This window comes from Phalacrocorax carbo, chromosome Z (assembly GCF_963921805.1).
Source record: "Phalacrocorax carbo chromosome Z, bPhaCar2.1, whole genome shotgun sequence".
In the NCBI taxonomy this organism is placed as follows: Eukaryota; Metazoa; Chordata; class Aves; order Suliformes; family Phalacrocoracidae; genus Phalacrocorax; species Phalacrocorax carbo.
Window position 1 is genome coordinate 25,702,458 of NC_087548.1, and position 20,264 is coordinate 25,722,721.

Genomic DNA, 20,264 nt, shown 5'->3' on the forward strand with positions numbered 1-20,264 from the left:
AATTCTTTCTAGCTGTAGAATAAATACATGATGGTAGACAGTGGATTTAATGCTACTAAGGTTTTTAAAAACATGAAGATAATCCTTTCTGAGTAGGTGAGCTGGTGAAAGTCCATGGCTAGTATAGTGTGAGGATAATGTTTGTTAGAGAAATGTAGCTGATTCTATTCACAGAGAAAATTAATAGCTTCAAAATATGAAAAAAGAAAAAAATGTTTGAGGACAAATTGATTCAGTCCTGATTCCCTGGAGGAAATTCCTGGAGGAGCCTGTCACTCAAATTCCATCCATTTTTATATAGGATTACTAAATCTACATGTAAAAGTCTATGGTAAGGATATTTTTATGATTCTGTTCTATGTAACATTTAAGCCATTCTCCTCCAATGATACTGTCTGTTCCTTTTGTAAGGTTCATGGGAAGCAGTTGGGGGAGTAGGGTTTTGTGAAAGCTGTTATCTCCTAAATTTTACAGTGCTCTGTAGAAATTGATCATACCTACAGCATAAACAGGCACATTTTAAAATGAAATGTATGGAAAAACGGATTGGAAGAAATTAATTTTGTAGAACAGTACGTTCTGCATAGCTCAGAGTTTGCTGTGTGTTGTCTGTCTTTCAAAGTGCCTTTGTCAGAAAGGAATTATTCAGTATTTAATGTTGGGGGAGGGAGCATTTCTACATGAGTTAACTATCCATGCATTGTGAATATTAACAGCAGAAGACTGGTGGCGAGATGTGTACTGATTAAAAATCCCTCTAAGCAGCCTGTATACACTCAACGGCTAACTTACCTCCCTTTGTACTATAGATACAGGACAATCAAATACACTTGTTTTCATATACTTTGTTGTAGCTGTTATGGGTATTTGAAATAGTGACTTTCAGAAGTAACTTTTCAAATTCTTTTATTCCCCTGATGTGCAGTTTCATAGACAAGTGGAAAAACTGCCCTCCATTATCTTATTGCTTCTTAAGTCACTAACATTTTTTTAAACAGGGCGTGGAGAGAAGTGTATCCTTGCAGCCTGAGTGCAGTCATAAGACTGTGGGCAGAGCATGCGATAGTCAGAGCCTCGAAGTATAGCATGAATGTCTGTTGGAAACTGCCTCCAGGAATACAGCTACTGTATTTCTTGCAACTTGCTGTTGAGCAAGTTTCACCAAAAAAAGGTGCAATCAACCAAACCCTGTTTCTCCTGTTGTGCTTGTATGCCATCCAACATCTACACGTGTCCATATAGCTAGTAAGCATAAGGTAAATATCAGCAGAGTGGTGACTGTGGCTGGTGAAAACTATTTGATGTGCTGAGGAGAAGCAGCTTTAGTAAAATTATTTAAAATCTCTCTGGTAGAATTTCAACAACTCTCATTCCTCAAGATACTCACTTTGATGTTGTCTTACGGACAGCAATGTCCACAATCTGTACCTGATAAGACACACAACCTGAACTTTCATACTGTTCAGGTTTCCAGGAGGTCTTTCAAGTAAATATTAATGAGTTTGAATAGGTCTTGCTATGATTTATTTAAACTTGTCATAATCTTTCTACTGAACGACTGTAGTGTCGTTTTGGCTGAATTAACCACTTTATGTGATTTGAATATATATCATCTTATACCTCTTCAGAATCAGCTGTGTGTTCCAAGGAAGCAGGACCTAATAAAATGTTCTCTGTTGGTTTCAATTACTTGGACTTGAATGCTCTGCCTGGCAGGAGGGGAAGACTGTTTTGTTGAGGACAGAGAGCCTCTTCATCTGCTGCACAGGCTTTTGCTTGAAGTAAGGTCTGAATAGGGGCTAGAAAGCCCCTCTGGGCCAAATGGGTTCATATAGCTGTTTATTCTTTCAGGTAAGCACAAGAAGTTACTCAGGAGGAGCTTGCAAGCCTGGCTACTTTCTGCTGTCCATTTCCCTCATATTTCCCCAGCATCCAGAGTTGTTATGTCAAGGCTATTAAAGGGGATATTCTTGTCTACTCTTCTTGGTCTACTACAACAGCAGTTACAATGTACAGCCTCCTTTCAAATATAGTCTGTATGTGCTATAGATCTTATTTTACCCTTTGGAAATAAAAGCAGGCCTTTGGATAGCTTCCAGAAATGCTTTGTTGATATATGTGTAATTGCTTCCATACAGCAGGAGTTAGACATCAATATGAAAGTGTTAAATCTTATTTTTCCATATAACGTTGATATAGTTGCTTCAGGTGATGAGATATAGTTCTCTACATCCAGCTGAAGCCCAGCTGACAGATCTGTGTCATCTACTATACTGAATTTGACTGTTCCTATATTAAAATGAACTTCTGCCCCCAAGAAACATTTAATAAAACCTAATACTGCTATGATATATTGGTCTTTAACTTCATCTGCAAAAATGCTATGCTTATTTTTGTTTTATTATCTCCCTGTAATAGAAACATGTTGTCCTTCAAGAGAATCCGAATTTCATCTTGTTGTGTTTAAAAATGCAAAACTTAAGAAATAGCATTTCAGTCCCTTGTTTCTCATGTCAGAGGGTTGCATTTGGACTTTCAAACTGAGGACATCATGTTGAAAAGTGTTGGTGGGAAGAATGTCTCCCCTCTTCCCCTTCTTTTCTCTCCTCCCCAGTCCTGTCCCTAAGAACCTCCACATGTAGGACCTCAGGCATGGCCAGTTCATGTGGGGTCAAAATTGTGTTCTCCTGGCTTGGTCCGAGTGGGCAAGACCCAGTCCCTGGCTGTGCAGGGTCTCCTTCTCCATTTCCATGCAAGTCCTTGAAGAAGTATGTGTTGTTGAGAACCTGTCTGCCCAAAGTTGTTTTGGTAACTTTGCAAGAGAATGCTGGCCGGGCATTGCTGTTAAAAGGATGAGCTAATGGGGGTTGATATTTAAACTGTATTAGCTTTCAAAATCATACTTTTCTGAAGCTGCCAGTTTGGACAGTGGAAAAGCATCTTAAATATGAATTGAGGACCTGGACAGTACTGTGCTGCTCTGTTCTGTAGCCCCATCTTAAAGCTTCTTCTGAAACCTTCAAAGCTGCGGAAAAGGAGCACAGCTTAATTGGAAATAATTAATTTTGTAATAAGATTGCATGTTGTGGAATGCACAAGTCTGTTCATTGTGGGAGTGACTTTAGCAGCCATAAAGGTATATAATTGATTATAAGGGGAAAAGGTGACAGGGTGGAAGGCACTAATTCTGTGGTGTAGACTTAAGTGCTAATGTGCAGGGAGCTTAGTGCATTTGTTGTCTGGGGTTTTTTTTTCTGTTGTTTAAAGTTTTGATGAACGTTATGCCAGGATAAAGAGATTTAAAATCTGCTTGGTTACTTTGAAGTGTGAACCTGTTTTAAGAAAGTGCATGAATTTTTGCAAATAACTCACCTAGAGCCATGATTGGATCATGTCATCGTCAGATGCTTGGAGTCAGTTGGAGTGCAGCATTGAGCAATCATTGCCATCCATAAGTCAGTGAGCAGTTTTGAGTATTTGCTTGTAGACTTATGTGAGAGTCTCAAAATAATGTTTCTTAGTAGCTAACTGTTGCCAGTAATTTCCTTTTTAACTGATTTGTAAATTCACCTTGAGAAGTATCTGAGCACTTGGAAATAGTAATATTTGTGGTGTACCTGTGCTTGTAAAAGATAAATGATAGCAATGGTTAATTAAGTAGTCTTCATGACCCCAAAACCTCCCAATTTAGGAAACTGCTGAAAGCATGGGCTGTGAGTTCATCGGTTACTTCAGTGTCTGTCGTGAACGTGAATGAGTCTTCATGTGCTGAAGAAGCAGATTCAGAAGCCACTGTGTTTCTTGGTGTTATAGAAGCGTGTATCTGCAAACACTTCCAATAAGCTGCAGTTTTGATTAACCCCCCCAAACCCAAAACACTAACTAACTTGAAATATTAAATACAAAATAAACTCTAAACATGGGATTTGAAATGTTTTGTGGGGCATACAGTATTTTGTAAGTGGGATGAACTGTAAGCAAAAATGGGCTTAGCTGTATGTCTTCATCAGTGACCTTGATGGCCTTGATTCCTTCCTTTCAGCGGACAGAGAGGATGAAGCAGCTGGGTATGCAAGTGATATGTAGATTGTTTGGCTGATAAATCTCAGTACATGAACTGTAAAAATCTAAAAGACTTTGTCCTTGGCTTCCTAAAAAATTGGGGTAAGAGTCAGGGTTTAAATGTTACAGAAAAACACATTACGGTTTGCAAAATAGTGACACCATGCGACTGCACCAGTTTAAGGAGAAGGGTGCATGTAAAACTCTTTCTACTTTGCTTACTCGCACCCCTGCTCTTTCTTCCTTTTCATGTATTTGCTTACTTGCTTTTCGTTTTGTTTTTGTGGATTTAATAAAATACTGAGACATTATGTGTATTGGCAAAAACAGAGTTGCTAAAATGTGTAGGAATGATGACAGGAAGAGAATTTAAAGATTGAGGATCTGTATTTATGCTTATTTCAAAGTCAGTATAAGTGGATGCCTGTTTTATAAACAGGATAATTTTTTTTCCACTGGCATCGATCTATTTGTCTAGTATTTCCCTAGACTGGGCAGTGGTTTGCATTTTGTTGATGATACAGTGCCATCTAGTGACAGTTCAGGGGAAGCTGTGGAGAAATTGCGAAGGAAAAATGTTCACGAGAGCAGATCCCATAGGTTGCAAGGTCAGGCGGTTTAGAGCTGCAAAAAGACAGCTTTATGGAAGGTCGAGTAAGCTGAAGCCTAATCCCTTGTGCTTTGAGATGGGACCACTGCAAAAAATGCTCCTTGTGTGAGAGCGTGGTCGGAGGTGGTGTGAGCAGTACAAGATGAGGTTTCTTACACAGCCAGCCACAAATCTGGCAGTTGCAAAATTTTCAGTTTCAGTTAGCAGTTTAATTACCTTACGATCTTTGTAAACACCTTTTTTCCTTCAAGTGCTGTCATAACATTTAGGAACAGATAACTTAGATTTTTTTTTTTCTCCTTTTTCGAAGAAGGTAAGCATTTAAACAGTATACACATATTTTTTTTTTAATCTGCTTCTTTGCAGCTTGATCACATATTGTCCCCCCCACCTATGCCTTTTCGAAAATCCAGCAGTCCTGAAGCCTCTTCTGGCCCTGGAAAGTCTTCTAAATTTAAGAGACAGCTGAGTGAAGATGGGAGACAGCTCAGAAGAGGAAGCCTTGGAGGTGCTCTGACTGGTGAGTTTGGGGTATGTGTAATGTCACCTGGAGGCTTGGCCGCTGTGGAGCTGATGGCACCTTGAGCCCTGGTGCTTGCCTTGTGACTTAACCCTTTCGGGGGGTGTCTGTGTGAACTCCACCTGGAGTTTCCATAAAGTATCTTCCATGTGGGTTCCCCAGCTGCCAGTGTGATGAGCTCACATCTGAGGCTCCACACCCATGGGGTGCTGATAGATGGCCATGCACAGCCTGAAAATGACCCAATTCTTGAAATTTTCAGGAATATGGCATTTATCTTGCTGACTTAGTTTGGCCGTTTAAGGGTTATTTGAGATGTGCTTGCATGCATTCATCCATGGGATACATACATCTTGTTTCCTCAAGGAGCTGAAGTGCACAGATGGTCCCAGATGGTAGATTTGATTTAATTAAATAAAAAGCAATTTGGCCTCGTTTATCTGGTGGAGTCCTCCCAGGTGAGTAGGGGCATTTCCAGGTAGCCACTGACTGTGGACTGCAACTTCTCTTTCATGGAACTGTGCAGAGGTAGCAGGACACTTGAGGAGGGCTTAGGCCTCCTCCGCCCTGATAGCATCTGTGGAAGATGCAGATGCTGAAATCATGATTGTGTCCTGGGAGCTGTATGGCGGTGGTGGTCACTTAAGAGTGATTGGTTTGAGTGCGGAGAGAAATGAATGTGAAAATATTGGGACATGTTAACTGGCACTTGCTTTGTGTATTTCAAGAAAAAGAATTTTTAAGTTCACTAGAATTTGGCAATTAATATATTCCTGAAGTGCACAATTTCTAACAGTTTAAAGAATTAGTTGTGAAGAACAGGATATGAAGTACTTGGTGAGAGGGACAATAGATCTCAGTGAATTTAGTGGAAGGAACAAATTTGAAACTCTATCTGTTCAAGTGATGTTGATTGATACCGAAATCAAACAGGTGAAATTCAGGTTAGAGAAGGTTGAAATGGCATTTACTTGAGGTGTGACTGTCTTCTGTCTCTAAATTCTGTACATGTTCACAGGTGTTTTTGCTCAGGGATGAAAAATGGTGCCACAGTAGATAGAGCTGACTCTTCTGCCATAAGTGTCTAGGAAGTGCTTTTATAGCATTTGCTTTTCTCACTTCCCTCTGACCCTGCTCCCTGCCCTTATGCTGGAAGAAGCTCAAAGAAGCATTGCAATACTTGTCTTTGTCTGGGATCAGTAGCTTAGAATCACCTACAATGCTTATAGTGAGTGACAAATAATATTGTTTTTACCTAAGTCACTTAAAAAAATTAAGCTGTCCCATACTTTATGTGAAGGAAAGACAGACACTACAGAATGTCTTGTTTCACATCAGCACATAATCGTTGCTGTGATATTTAGTGTCGTAAGAATAAGATTTGCTGTTTCCTTTGCAACATCATTTTTATCAAGAGTTGTGTTATGAAGATTTCAGAAATAATATAAGAGTATTTGTGATAGGTATGGGCTTTTGTGAAAGGTAAGTGCCTTACAGCAGTCTGAAGTGTCATTTTTGCTAACCATATCAGTGAACTCTCTGGTTTCTCTGGAGTGTTACTACTCTTGAAGACTTGTAGACCAAACTAGTGTTTTACTGAAACTAAAAATTACCAGCACACTAATTATTTCACCAGCAGTTGGTGTGGGTTTTTCATTTTGTTTTTGTTTAACTTTGAAGTAGGGTGGTGATCTTTAAAAATTGAACTTTCCCATATAAGCCCTCTTGATAAAGAGGGAGAAAGGCAGCCTAATCAAAAACAAATGAAGCAAATGTGCTCTGCTGCTATAGTCTGTGGTCTTTATGCTTGAATTATTGCTTGAGGCCTTTATGAAGGGAAACGGATATGCTTTTTGTCTGCTTGCAATATGTTGTGCAGGGTTTCATGTTGACGTTTGGGAATATAGTGTGCAATGATGTTAAACTGCTTTATTACTAATGCACTTTAAATGAACCTGAATACTCTAAGGCTTTGGTATCTTAAAATAGTTTAAATATCATAACAGCTTTCATGATACTGATTAAATTAATCAAAGTCATTCTGATGACAGAAGATTCTTAATATTCTTTTGGGATTTTGCAAAAAAAGAAATGGCAGCAGATAGAGAACTAGAATTGTTTCAAATGCTCCGTAATCTGAAGTTAATTATTTCTGTATTACCTTGAACTTGTATTTACCTTTTTTTTACATACTTAATTTTGGGTGTTTTTGGTGGGTTTTTTTTTGTTGGTGGTTTTTTGTTTGTTTGAGGGCTTTTTTAGTTTCTTTAATGCTTAAGAGTGGGTCACTGTTCTGGTTTGAAAGTACAAAATTCATGATATAAAAAAAAAAAAATGGGGGGACAAGAAGGCCTTCCATGACATGTCCTTGGTTTCGATTTACTTCTATGCTCGCACATCCCCTCCCCAATTTTTATTTGAGTCTTAATGTTTATGAAAAGATACTTATAATCTAAAGGGGAAAAAAATACTGGAGACCTGTTACTTGGAAAAATGCTTGATCTTTAATATCACTTTACATTGATTACTGTCTTCATTTCATCTTACTTCTGTTTTGTTGCTTTTGATACCCTTTTAACTTCAGTGCTAGCTTAACAATGGGTAACAGTCCATTGGAAAATAGTTCAGAAAGCTGTTTGTGAAATTGTTTAAGGTACAGTCTCTACCTCTGTTGCTCAGAAATGTTACCTTTGCTAAACTCCTAGAAATACATTGAAGTGGTAGTAAGTAAAGCAAGAGACAAAATTTCTAGCTTACAAATTGCAGAGTATTCGTTGCTTGCTCCAAGTGTTAGAAAACAAGTGAACTGTGCTTTGTGTGTTATTTTGACTTTCCCTTTGCTGTTAAAAGCACAATATTATTGAGCCATAGAGCATAAGTAGTATGAACAATAAAACCAAAATGAAAATCTAATTTGTTTATATAAAATGGCATAAATCAAATCCTGCAGGGCTAAATACTAATAGAGGTAAATGGATGGGGTTTTTAATCTCTGGGAATAGATCCCAAATAAATTAATTTATTGGGCTTTACAAGAGGAGAATAATGTTATGCATGACATATGAGAATAAATAAAATCTGTATTGTTGCACTATATTGAATAAGACTTACAAAATCTGAATGATTACAGTTACTAAGAACGTACTACTCTGAATTGGCTAAAATAAATCACAAAATTCTTTATATTGGAATAAGACAATAATTGAGAATGATGTACAAGGTCTTTTCAGTGGGAAATCAACACAAGGGAGAGGAGCTTTGGAAACTTGGAGATGTGGGGTAGAACTGAACTTATATTCTACACAGCTTCAGGGAAACTGGAACCCATTTTTTTTTTCTCTGAATTGCCCAGTTTTAAGCAGTCTAACAACCACACATTTTCAGTGACAGGCACAGAATGCTCTTCAGAGTTGAAGAAAATTAAATAAATGTTTTTGAGAATAAATCTATTGCTTCCTGTAGAAGATCTCTAGGGAGCCACTGTTACTAAATAAATTTTGTCCAAGAAAAGAAATTAATACTGCCTCCTGGATACACCATGCTCTTATATTTTGGAAAAGTGACTACAGTCTAATTGTTGCGACAATATTGCTTTCCGTAGTCTTCATCCCCAAGGAAGGGGAGGTAGAAGACTTTTGGAGATAGACTGAATTTGGAAAGAAAAGACTATTGGATGTGGCCTGCTATTAGTTTAGCATATCTACTTCAATAGTTCTTTTTGTGAAGTGCTAGCAGTACTGCTTAGTAGAAAGAAAGGATGGAAAATAGTATTTCATAATGGGGTTTACTAAACATAAGCATTCATGAGGTAGAACAACTGCAGAGTAAAAGTATTTGAAAGTAATTTATGACTAGTTCCTCTGTTAATTTAAAATGGTGTGTTTCCAAACGGTTATAAAGTTTTGGGTAGCAAAACCACTTACACAGCAATCAGTATTTGCCTTTCTCCTCGTCTGCTGCTTCTGCATTGTAACTCCTGTCCTGCTCCAGCTTCCCCCTTCCCTGCATGCATGCATACCTGTAACTGTGCCTGTGCCGTCCTTTACCTGGGAGGCAAACTGGAGCTTTAAAAGTTCTGCTTGTGCCACAGATGGTGTAAAACACAATCCTTGCACAGTTTGTTCAACTGCAGCATAAACCCTGTAGCAAAGCTGAGCTGTAGCTACTCATTTAACAGGTCAAATACAGAGGGAAAAGATCATTGCTTCAGAAGGCTGCTGGTGCCCTCTGGGTGAAGGTGTTGGAGGAATGCTGGGCAGACTGAGAGCAAAGCATGGTCAGGTGAGGTCAGCTCTGTTCTTTTTGGGACAATAGACCCCTGTGTGTACAAGTGTATTTAAATGTCTCTACCCCCAGACTTAGACTGGTCTCTTAAGGATTCCCAACAGTGTGCAGACTGAGGCTTTAAAACTTGTTTCTAAGCAGGAGAAAAGATGTTAAATTAAAAAGCTGCTTTTCTGTGGTAGCTGGTTTTCTTGATCTTCACAAACTTCAGAAGGCTGTCTACAGTCAGAGAGGTTTTGGCTTAAATTGTCTACAGATTTTAGTTTGCTGTGTTCAGAGATGCTTAAATAGAATTCATGACAGAAAGTAATGTGAAAGACTGAGAAATTAAATGAGCTTTTACCATGGAGAGGGTTAACCTGGCAAATCACTCAAAGAAGCAAATCGAATTGTCCTTGCTTTCATGTCCCATCGCTGCTCCTCAGTTTGCACCATGGTGTGCAGTGCAGCTCTGTTCAGTCCCCTCAGCTGCTCTGGTGCAGCATTTGGAGATTGCTATCTCCCTTTCTACTTCTGAAAGGTATGAGAACATATTGCTGGGAAGAGTTTGTATTTTGCAGAGTGCTGCAGCTAGCTCAGTTGTCTCTTTACTGTACTGATAAGCTCTGCAGTTAGGTATAAAGAAAAAACCCCACTTTGTTACTTAGAGTTTGAACTTCTTATCTTGCCTCCTGTTATCTCATCAATAACTGCCTGGAAACAGACTTCCTGCTTGGCTAATTGTCTCTAATTGTGGTAGGGCTGTTATCTTGCTAACCTTAAATTGATCTTATACAAACACTGGTGACATAACACATACAGATTTCATTTTATAGCTTCTTTAATCCAAAGATCCTAAAGCACTTTACATTAAAGAAGTTACCTCATGATCTAGTGAAGAGCTTAAAAACTAAGAAATCTTGGGGTGTGTATATATTTTTTCTTCTCTAATATTCCTGCTTTGATCAGCTTTCTACCTCTAAGTCATCAGTCATCCAAATATGCTCAGCAATTATTGCTATTCCCATATAACTAATCTGTGGTTGATTTGAAATGAATTTGGGGATTCTCAGTCTGGTTTTTATATCAGAGATTCATCACTCTACTAACACTAATTAACAGGAAGATCAACAGCTTTATGGACCATGAAGAACAAGCTGTTCTCTTATCCATGGATTGGCATGTGTTGGCAGGACCTGGAAGGGGAGGTTTTCCCTGTTCATCCAGGGGAGCAGTTGGCAGTGGTGAAAATCCAGAGTGTTCACAGACATTATGCTGTGTAATTTTTTAAATTAATATTATTTAAAATGAAGATTAGCTCATTAAGCTTTACAATGTCAAATATTTGATACAACTTGGTGAATGAGGAAAGTTGAGCATAAAATCAGGACTTGTACCTTGAAACCGTTTTGGAAGTGGTACCTTCACATTCTGTACAATTGCTTATCATAACTATGATGTGAATATTTTAGTTGCAACATTTTTAAAAGATTGTTTATTAATGACTGCCTGTTGGTGTAGATAAGGGGAAGTAGTCCCTATTTCCTCTGTACAATATCAAAATTGTGTACCGACTTCCACTTATGGGACTAATTAATTATGCATGCACCACTCCATAAAAAGCCCTGTGATTTCATAGCTGTTTCTAGGGATACAGCTTGGTGTGCTCTGGCCTGACTCTGGCTCCAGACACTAGGGTGCTGTGGGATGCAGGGGAAGGATGGCTGCCAGCACTGAAGCTGTATCATACATGCCTTTTTGTAGGAAATTTTACTTCCTGTGTTTTCTTCCCCTCGTATATCAGAGCAGAGGTATGTTTCAAAATTGCTTTCATCTTTGCGATGCATGACAGGACTGGACATACTCAGTTTAGAAAGTCTTCTCAGCTGCAGCTGCCTGAGGGCTCTCCCTGACAGCAGTGGAGGGAGGGTAGCAGCCCAGCATCGGTCCTAACACCACTCAGTTCCTGTGTACCAAAAGTTAGAAGGTTTAACAGCCAGTGGACAGGCACAACACACTTCATTCAGTGGTACTGCCTACCCAGAGCATGTCCTGGAGTCTTTTCACTGCCTTTCTCAAAGGCTTCCTTAAAGCACTGTATGACATGTTAAACTTCTTCCAGAATTAGTAGAAAGAGATAGAAGTAAACTATTCTATAATCAGACACCTGAAAATGTTTTTTTTTTTTTTTTAAAGCATGCAGTAAAAGCTGTCTTCTACAGATGAAGTAAACATATTCTGCTTTGAAATATGCATTTTGAAATGGTTCTTGGTGCACTGGTGGTTGAGATGATATTAGGTTATATTTGTCATTGTCAGTTACCTTCATCATTTAAGGCTTCAATCAACCTGCATAGTTGAGTTGATTTTTACTTCCCTGTGCGCCTAGCAAGATAATTTCCATATTCTTTGACATGTCTGCAGTCTGCATCATGTAATAGTCTGAGACGAGAACAGAAGGTATTGTATTCCTGTCTCATTACTTTGCCTTTAACTCCTCGATTGCTGCTTAATCGTGCTTGTATCATCAGAACATGAGAAGTTGATTGTTGCTGAGATCAAAGCAAACTGTAGCAGTAGTGTGCCTAATTAGCAGATACATTTGCAAGTTGCCTGTTTTGAAGGGTGGAGAAGTAGAGTTTAACCCTCTTTGGGATGCTTAAAAAGCAGCTTGAAAGTTGTTAAGAGTCACTTGTCACAGTGGCAAAATAAAATGTGGAGAAAATGAAGAGGTGTATTAAAATTCTGAAGTTTGATTTGTAACTCCTTAAGAAATACCCCAAGAACTGTTGAATTAGCTGGCTCAAGTATGTTTAGCAGTTTACTGTAGAAGCACACAGGAAAGAACTTGCCTGGACATAGTTAAATGCTTGGGTTTAATAAGTTGATTACTTAAATATGAGCTCTGTGAGGCTGCAGTCTTACTGTTGCTAGTATCTGAGATTGTTAGTGCAAAACCATCTCTGCAGTTTTTTTATAAATAAATCATAATTGCACTGCAATTGTCTGTAGACTGCATTGTCTGTACTCTTAGAGGCTTAAGTCTTCCTTTTTCCACCTATTGACTCTCTCAAGTGGATGTTCTGAAGCCAATGGTCTGGCCATGTGTGGAGGGAAATTGTACCTGCTTGCTCCAAGATGGATGCCTTAAGATAAGTTGAACGTACAGGTCGAGAAATGTTTGAGAAGAGGGAAAAGCACTTTCTGTGCTTAATGCTTAGAGTGAAGGTTGATAGCTTGAATGGAAAAATTTATATATGTTTTTCCAGTGAAAACAGGAGTAGGCATTTGTATTAGGAAACTTTTCAACTTTTGAAAAATGACGATAAGCATATAGTTAAAAATAATTTCTTTAATTATATGGTGCAGCAATGTATACCTGAAACAAAAATAGGGGCCATAGTAGGGACTCTAGAGAAAGTAGTGTGTGGATGCATCACTTCATGCTTGTCATTTGTAATAGAGTCACTGGGCATTTTCTTCATAGTGCCATGGAAACTGTTTTGTATCTTACCATAATTTCTATGAAGCAGGTAGCAAAAAAACCCAAAAGTTGATGTGGTAGAGAGTTGCGAGCCAAGAATATTGGTGGCTGTCTGAAGTAGCTGTTCACTTAAGGGTGAACTGAGCAACAGTGAATTTTCTGAAGTTCTTAAAATTAGAGCATGAGTTATTCTAGGCATAACTTGGTTGCAAGTTTGCCAGTATTTGGAGTTGCAGATAAGATCTGTCTCGGAGGTCTTGGTGTTCAGGATTCTTGTTTTTGCAAAATTGACTGTATATCAGAAGGAGCAATACAACTATCTCATCATCACTTAGATGCAGTCCAGTTTAATGTCCTTTTGGTAGCATCAAGGTTCAGACTGAACTTATTTCTGTTTTTTCTCTTATTATCAGAGTTTCAGAACTGGCCCTTCAAATTTTTTCTAGACCAGGTATAAACTGGAAAAAAAGGTGAAAGGGAAGCAGGAATATCTGTGTATTAGGGTTGTGTTGTGGAATGGACTGGCAGTCTAAGTTTGGGAGTACGTGTTAGAAGTATGGGAAAAAGGCTCTATTTGGTAAGATAAAGAAAAGGAAGCCACAGAATGGTCCCATCTCTGAGCTCACCGATAAATAAGATATCCTCAACTAATTATTTTGCTGAGTTGTATTTTGGTAGAGTTGGGACATGTGGATGTAGGGTTGTAGATGGTAACATCAGACTGTAAGGGTTTTTTATCATGTAGTGTCACTGGCTGGCTAACACTGCTGTTGTGATATACATTTTTGGTATGGAAAACTTAAAAAACAAACAAAAAACCCACCAACAAACAAACTACACCCAAACAAAAACCCCACAAAAACCCCACAAAAACCCCTCAGAAACAAAACCAACCCCCACCCTCCAAACCAAAACCCCCAAAACCAAAACCCAAACACTGCCCTCACCCCCCAAATGTAAATAAAACTAGAGAGATTTTCTGGTGATCCCAATGCCTTTCAAATATTTTATAGCTGTCACAGTACTTCAGTAATAGATTGCAAATCATCAAAATATAAATGTAACTTTGGCAAATATCTGTTAGCATAGCAACTTGAATAATTTCCATATGAAGAAAATTCTGTGTGGTCTTTTAAGTGTCTTTCAGTGATAGAAATTGTTCCAACCATGGAAATGGTATTTATTTCTGGGAGGAAAGCTAACTGTATGTGACGAGTTATTCTTAGTAATTGACTTATAAACAGTCTTGTTTCTGAATACCTTTGTAGTTAATGGATGCTTGATTTTTTTAATGTATGTTTTGGATACAGATCTAAACCAGCATCCTACTAGTTTCTGGTCCAAAACTAGATGTGTCTTCTCCCCATTGAAGTTTTGCCAATATTGGTGAGATTTTCAGATGGATTTACTACTTTTTTTTTTTTAAGATCATAATCTCACCCTGAAGTTTTGCCTTTGGTGGGCCACATTTATTTCATATTTCATGCATGACCAGATATTACTTATTAATCTAATTTTAGAAAGTGAAATCAAGATAGAGCACTTTAAGGAGATTTTGTAGTGCATCAAAGAGTGAAAAATCTGCAAGTGTAATAAGATTATTTACAAGGGTTTCTTGTCCAGTAACAAAAGAAATTATAACTGAGTTGGTTGTAATTACAGGCTTAACTGAGTACTGTTATGTTTAGTGGGCAGATTGGTTGAAAGAAAAATTCCACCTCTTGCATCAGACTGGGAAGTGGGCATCGTCTATTAACTTCAACCACGTGCAGCTGAGTAGTACACAAAACATGCTAATTTTCTTAAGTGTTGGGCCATAAATGAGACATGAAAAAAATGGTAACTCTTTTTTTGCCTGCTGGTAGTAATTTGAAATTTAAGTAAAATTTGTTGCTGCAGCCACATTAAAATAAGGCAAAATATTGAAAATTTTCCTAATGATGGCTTTAAATCCATACATTATTCTTTTACTTTCCAATTACTGCTAATGGGAATTATGGGCTTTAATTCCCTGGGCACTGATGTGAGAATAGATCCTAAAATTTACAGCCTCCACATCATTTCTTACTGTCCACAGCAGTTAAATTTGAAGCAATAAAGCAGAGTGCCCTAACCTGATGGTAAAATACTAATGTGGGGGGCTCTTTGCCTCTCACCTGACAGGTTTCTGAAGCTGTAGTGATGCTTCATGTATCTGAGAGTGAAAGTGATGGTACATTGCCTCCAGCTTTGGCTACCACTTCCTGCTGCTCCCACTGCCCAGGGGCATATTTGCATGGCCGTGGCTGCTCTGCGATGTGCTGCGGCTGTGCAGAAGGAGTCGGAAAAGGGGGAAGTACCTGTGTTTCCTTTCAGTGCATTTCTGTGACCCTGAGCGATCTGCAGCTGGGTCCAGTTTCATCTTCCACCATGGCTTGTTGCTGTTGTTCTGAGGCAGCTCGTGCTCGTAACGCTCCCCAAAGAGAGGTGTGAAGTGAGCAACCCACGCGAAACTGTACTTGGCAAACCTGACTTGACCACAAAGGTCAGCTCTTGAGATAAGATCAGTTTGTGTTGGCTTTTTCTTCAAAGTAGCGAGGGAGAAGGATCTATCTTTCTGAATTGGTCATAAATAATCAGCACTTATAAATATGTATACTTGATTTATCAAAATAATTGAAATAAGTATTTCTTGGCCCTTGCCTTAAAGATGTCAGGATGGTAAAAGGCTATTTTGAAGGCTGCTATTTCACAGCAGCTAACACAAACACATTGATTCTTCCTTCAGTTCAGCCTGTGGTGGGCTGTAATCATATGCACAGCTTCTGCTTTGGACTAATTGTGTCCATAGTTACTGTCAGCCCAAATCCTGATGCATCCATTTTAGCAAAGTACATACCTTTTTTCCATTCACAGTTGTGTAATGGAGAACTGCTTCTAATATTTTCATAACAAAATATTTCCATCAAAAACTTTCAAGATGCTTCGTTTGTATTTATCTTTACGTTTTGACTAATTACAAAACAGACTTTCCAGCAGTGCCGTCTACAGTGCCCTAAGTACTTCTGTAAAGGCAAAAACTTATTTGGATGCCAGAAGGCTTTCTCTATCATATGCAATTGTTAAAACATCAGACTGCTGGAGATTTGAGGCAAATATTTTCTAAATTATAATTGAAACTTGAAGATTTATAGGTATTAGATTAAAGCTCATTTAGAAATTCTCAGCCATCCTACTGGGGTATGGATTTGAGAGGGAGAGAGGAAGGAGAGTAATATTTTAGCAGTAGGAATGGTGTTTGTAGTTAGAATAAAGCAAACCCCATCTTCTGTGACTCATCCTTGAGGTAGCGTATATGGTTTTTTAGTCCCTTTTTGCCTTATACAGTAAAGCATACACACACTGGATGCAACAGAAGAAAGAAGTGGCAAAGATTGTTTGGATTTTCTATAAATATCCGTTATAAAGGAAGCTAGACATATGAGAGGCAAGTTCAAGGGGGGGAAGATGATGCTGAACTCTAGTGATGTATTCCCTTCGTCCACCAACGATTATGTAATGCTTATTAATTAAATAATGCTTAAGTTATTACCATTACATAATCAACTTAAGTCACCTTTATTGAAATGTGTTTTGATAAATGTGCTGGACTAATTAGGAACACATTCAGATGTGGGAAGAGATGTCATTGGTCACAAACAGTGCTGTGACTTTAGGCTGTCTTGATAGTTTCAGGCACAGGAAGGGGAAGGGTGGCAGAGATGCCAGCAAAGCCTCTGCAGAAGGCACAGGAGGAAGCCAAAAACCATCTCGGGATAGAATGGGACAGCAGCAGGGGACCTGTATCAGTAGATGGCTCCTCTGTATCAGTAGATGGCTCCTCTGTATCAGTAGATGGCTCCTCTGTATCAATAGCTGAAGAAAGTAGTAAGAAAATTACTAAGAGCGTGGCAATGGTCTGTTATTAGATGGAGATTACCCTGGACACTGGCAGTGTTTGTGTGCCGTATATGGCCAAAATGCTGAATTAAGATGGAAGGGATGAGGTGGAGCTGAGGTGAAGGCTTCCTCTCTGTTCTCCATGAGTCAGTTCACTCAAAAAGGAAGGTCACTGGAGTATTAAACCTGAAGGCAGAAATGAATGCAGTGTGAAAATCAATAATGCATTTCAGCTCAAGTTTTACATGTAATGGTGATATTCAAATCACATAACGGAGGAAAAGTGTGGATATGTGTAAATTCAAGGTGTTATTAAAGAAAACGTAAAAGGGGAAAAATGCATACAATTATAAATGAAACTGTAGTAGGAAAAATTGTAGGAGTACTATAGGGGCAAGAAGAGGAGCGGATAGTGTGAGGGGATTATAGTGTGGGTTGGGGCTTGGTGTTGTGTGGGTGTGGTGGTGGTGGGTTTTTTTTGGTTTGTTTTTTTTGGTTTTTTTTTTTGTTTGTTTGGTTTTTTTTTTTGTTTGTTTTTTAAATGGAGGAACCAAGGGAGAGTTGCTGACTAATTCATTGCAGGCAGGGACTGCCTGCACCACTGTGTGGTGTTTTAGTGCAGTTGAGCCCTAATCCTTCAAAGAAAGCAGGCTGAGTTTTGGAAGAAATTTTTTTCTATAAGAAATGTTGATGTTCCATTTGATTTTGGAAACGAAAAAGCCTCATTGCACTCCTGTAAAATATGTCCAACTTTTCTCATTTTAAGATGCATAGTATTAAAAGTACCGTTGTTATTTTCTGGATATTTTGGTGCAGTTGGCGTTCTTGATGGTAACTGCTCCTCTCCTGGTAGTGTATCTCTGCGTAAAGGTTAGTGTTCTTCCCAGACGAGATTTATCTGTTACCATGTTTTTGCATAAGCCATGGCTATTTTTGCTTCTATAAAAAGCATATTTATTATATGCCAATTCTGTGTTTAAACGTGTGTATGGATGTACTATGAAAAGAACTGGAGTTCTAGACAGTCTGCTACACTAGCCTTAATTTCAGTATATTGTAAAATGCCCTCAAGTTTTCTGCTGGGATTAAGGATGGGAGGAGACATCATCCCAGCATCACACGTGCTCATGTTTTCATTGGCAATTTTGATTCTGTCGACTACTTAACTAGCTGCTCCATGGGCCCTTCAACATTATTTTCAATATTTCTAGAGGTTAGTCATGCAAGAGAAATAATAGAATATTAAGTGAATTCTTACAGTGGAGACACTGATGCTAAATTAATCTACTCTGCTTTCTTGTCAGTAAGGGAAAACCTTAGGGTTGAAGGAAACGCTTACTACCAGATTTTGTTGTCATAAAGAGTAGGATTGCCTTTCCTCTAGCTTCTGTACCAAAATATCTTAGACTTTCTTTCAGATGTTTGAGCAAGATAAAAACTAAATAAAATATAGATGTCTGTAAAGCACAAAGAACAAAGGTGCCTATTAGAGATGTTCTATGTCGGCATAGCCCCACACATGGTAAAGTACCATGTGCTCTACTCTGAGTGACTGACATGAATAGGAATCACAATATTAGCTCTCCACGTTTTGGGTCTGGCTCCTGCTTAAAAAAAAAAGTAAGTACAGGCATTAATAATAACAACACTTTTTTTTCCTCATATGCCTTTCTCCTCCTAGACTTCATTGACTTGTAATTTAAACCTTTTTGGCTTGGGAACCAAACCTAAACAAAAATAGATTAATTTGTGGACAACATACAAATTATTGCTTTCAGGTTTTTTTCTTGGGAAGCTCAGTGGGATTCGTCTGAAATGAAAATTAGTGCAGTCTGGGAAAGGCCTAGTGTCTGACAATGGATTTAGACTAGTTTCAAACCCTTACTAGAAAGTGCATGGTTAACCAAAGAGTGATGCTCTTCACTGGTTTTAGAACAAGCTTTATTAAAACAGACCTATTTCTTGTTTGCATTCTCCGTTGTTCTAAAGATCAGAAGAAAATTCTATCACTTTTCAAGTATTGAGTCCTATGATGATAAAATGCACTAAGACTATGCTACAGTCATCAAGCTGCAATTTATTTAACTAATTTTTCTGGTGGCTTCTGGAGTGGCTTAATACAGAGTTTCTAAGAGTGATTTGTGTAATGTATGCCTACGTGACAAAATAGGTGTTGCCAAAGCATTTTACTGGTGTTACCATCACTTCCTGGTATTACTACGATGTCTTGTTTGGAGTTGTCTTGACTTTGCTGGCATTTTAGGAGCCTTCTTGCATAGTTTCTTTACAGTGTTTATAGTCTGCATTCTAGCCTGAGAGACTTTTGTAACTGGGGAACCAGCACTAGGAAATATCTGGTGTAATTCCAAGAACCTCGTCTTACCATGACTCTCAGGAGAGGAGTCAAAAAGCAAGTAAAGAAAATGCATAGATCTCTTTTGATATAGAAAGCATTGAAGAAATAAAACATACCTGTTTAAATGCAAGGTATATATAACTGAGTTTTTTCCAGTCACTTTTTAATTCTTTCTTCCTACCTAGCTGAGAAGGAATTAACCTTTTGGGGTGGTAGATAAAGTTGTAACTGACTGTACAGGTCACTGGCATATTCCAGGATTGACATCAGTGGAATATCAAAGATGTGAACATTGCAATCAATGCCCACATGTAAACTTTTTATATGGCATCCTTTTAGTTGAGGATGGTGTTAACCTATATAAAAAGATAACCAGAATTTGATAGAAACAGGCAGAGAGCAGATGGAAATTAATTCAGTTTTTTCCAGTTCTGAAAAATGTTATCCTGGATAACTGAGCACAAAACCACAGCTTTCTTGTAGATTTTTCTTCTAGTCTTGGGCAAGGTGTTAGTAAACTGGGTGAAAAATGTCTGTGTTTTGCTTTACCAGTATAACAAAAAACAATAGCACATTTTCAAGACTAATTGGGAAGCATTAAAAAGACTATCTGGTGCTGCTGCTTGGGAACTCTCTAGCTCCCAAGACAGTCTTTTCCAGAGACCTCAGCAGCTCTCTGTGGACCTGCTGTTAAAAAATAAGGTTATGAAGCTGAGGCCTCTGATTTCCTGGCAAACCTGTGCCCATCTAGCAGGGTGCAAATCCTGTGTCAATGGTCACACACATACCCACTCCACAGTTCTCTGAGGTGACAAGATCAGTGAGGTGGGAATTAGTAATTTCAGGAAACAAATGTTTAGGACAAGTGGTTTGGAAGATTGTTTTCATCTGAGCTGTTCAAAACACAATGCAAGATTTTGATTGAACCTAGATTTGATTTAAAAAAACCTTTTGAATTGTCACTTTGCATCAGCTTGCTGGTCTTCTAAGATAAATCAGTTGCTTTACTAGTGTGATTTTCTCACTTCTGCATTATTTTCAGAGATAATTA

The 20,264-nt window shown here is 38.4% G+C and overlaps 1 protein-coding gene across 1 annotated transcript in view; it reads left to right on the forward strand.

Moving 5' to 3' along the window:
• The window catches only part of MAST4 (microtubule associated serine/threonine kinase family member 4), a 314,534-nt gene that overhangs the window by 64,154 nt on the left and 230,116 nt on the right, over window positions 1-20,264 (forward strand). The window contains exon 2 of the mRNA XM_064438315.1: window positions 5,039-5,192. Coding sequence (XP_064294385.1) covers window positions 5,039-5,192 — 154 coding nt within the window. The remainder of the gene's footprint in view (window positions 1-5,038; window positions 5,193-20,264) is intronic.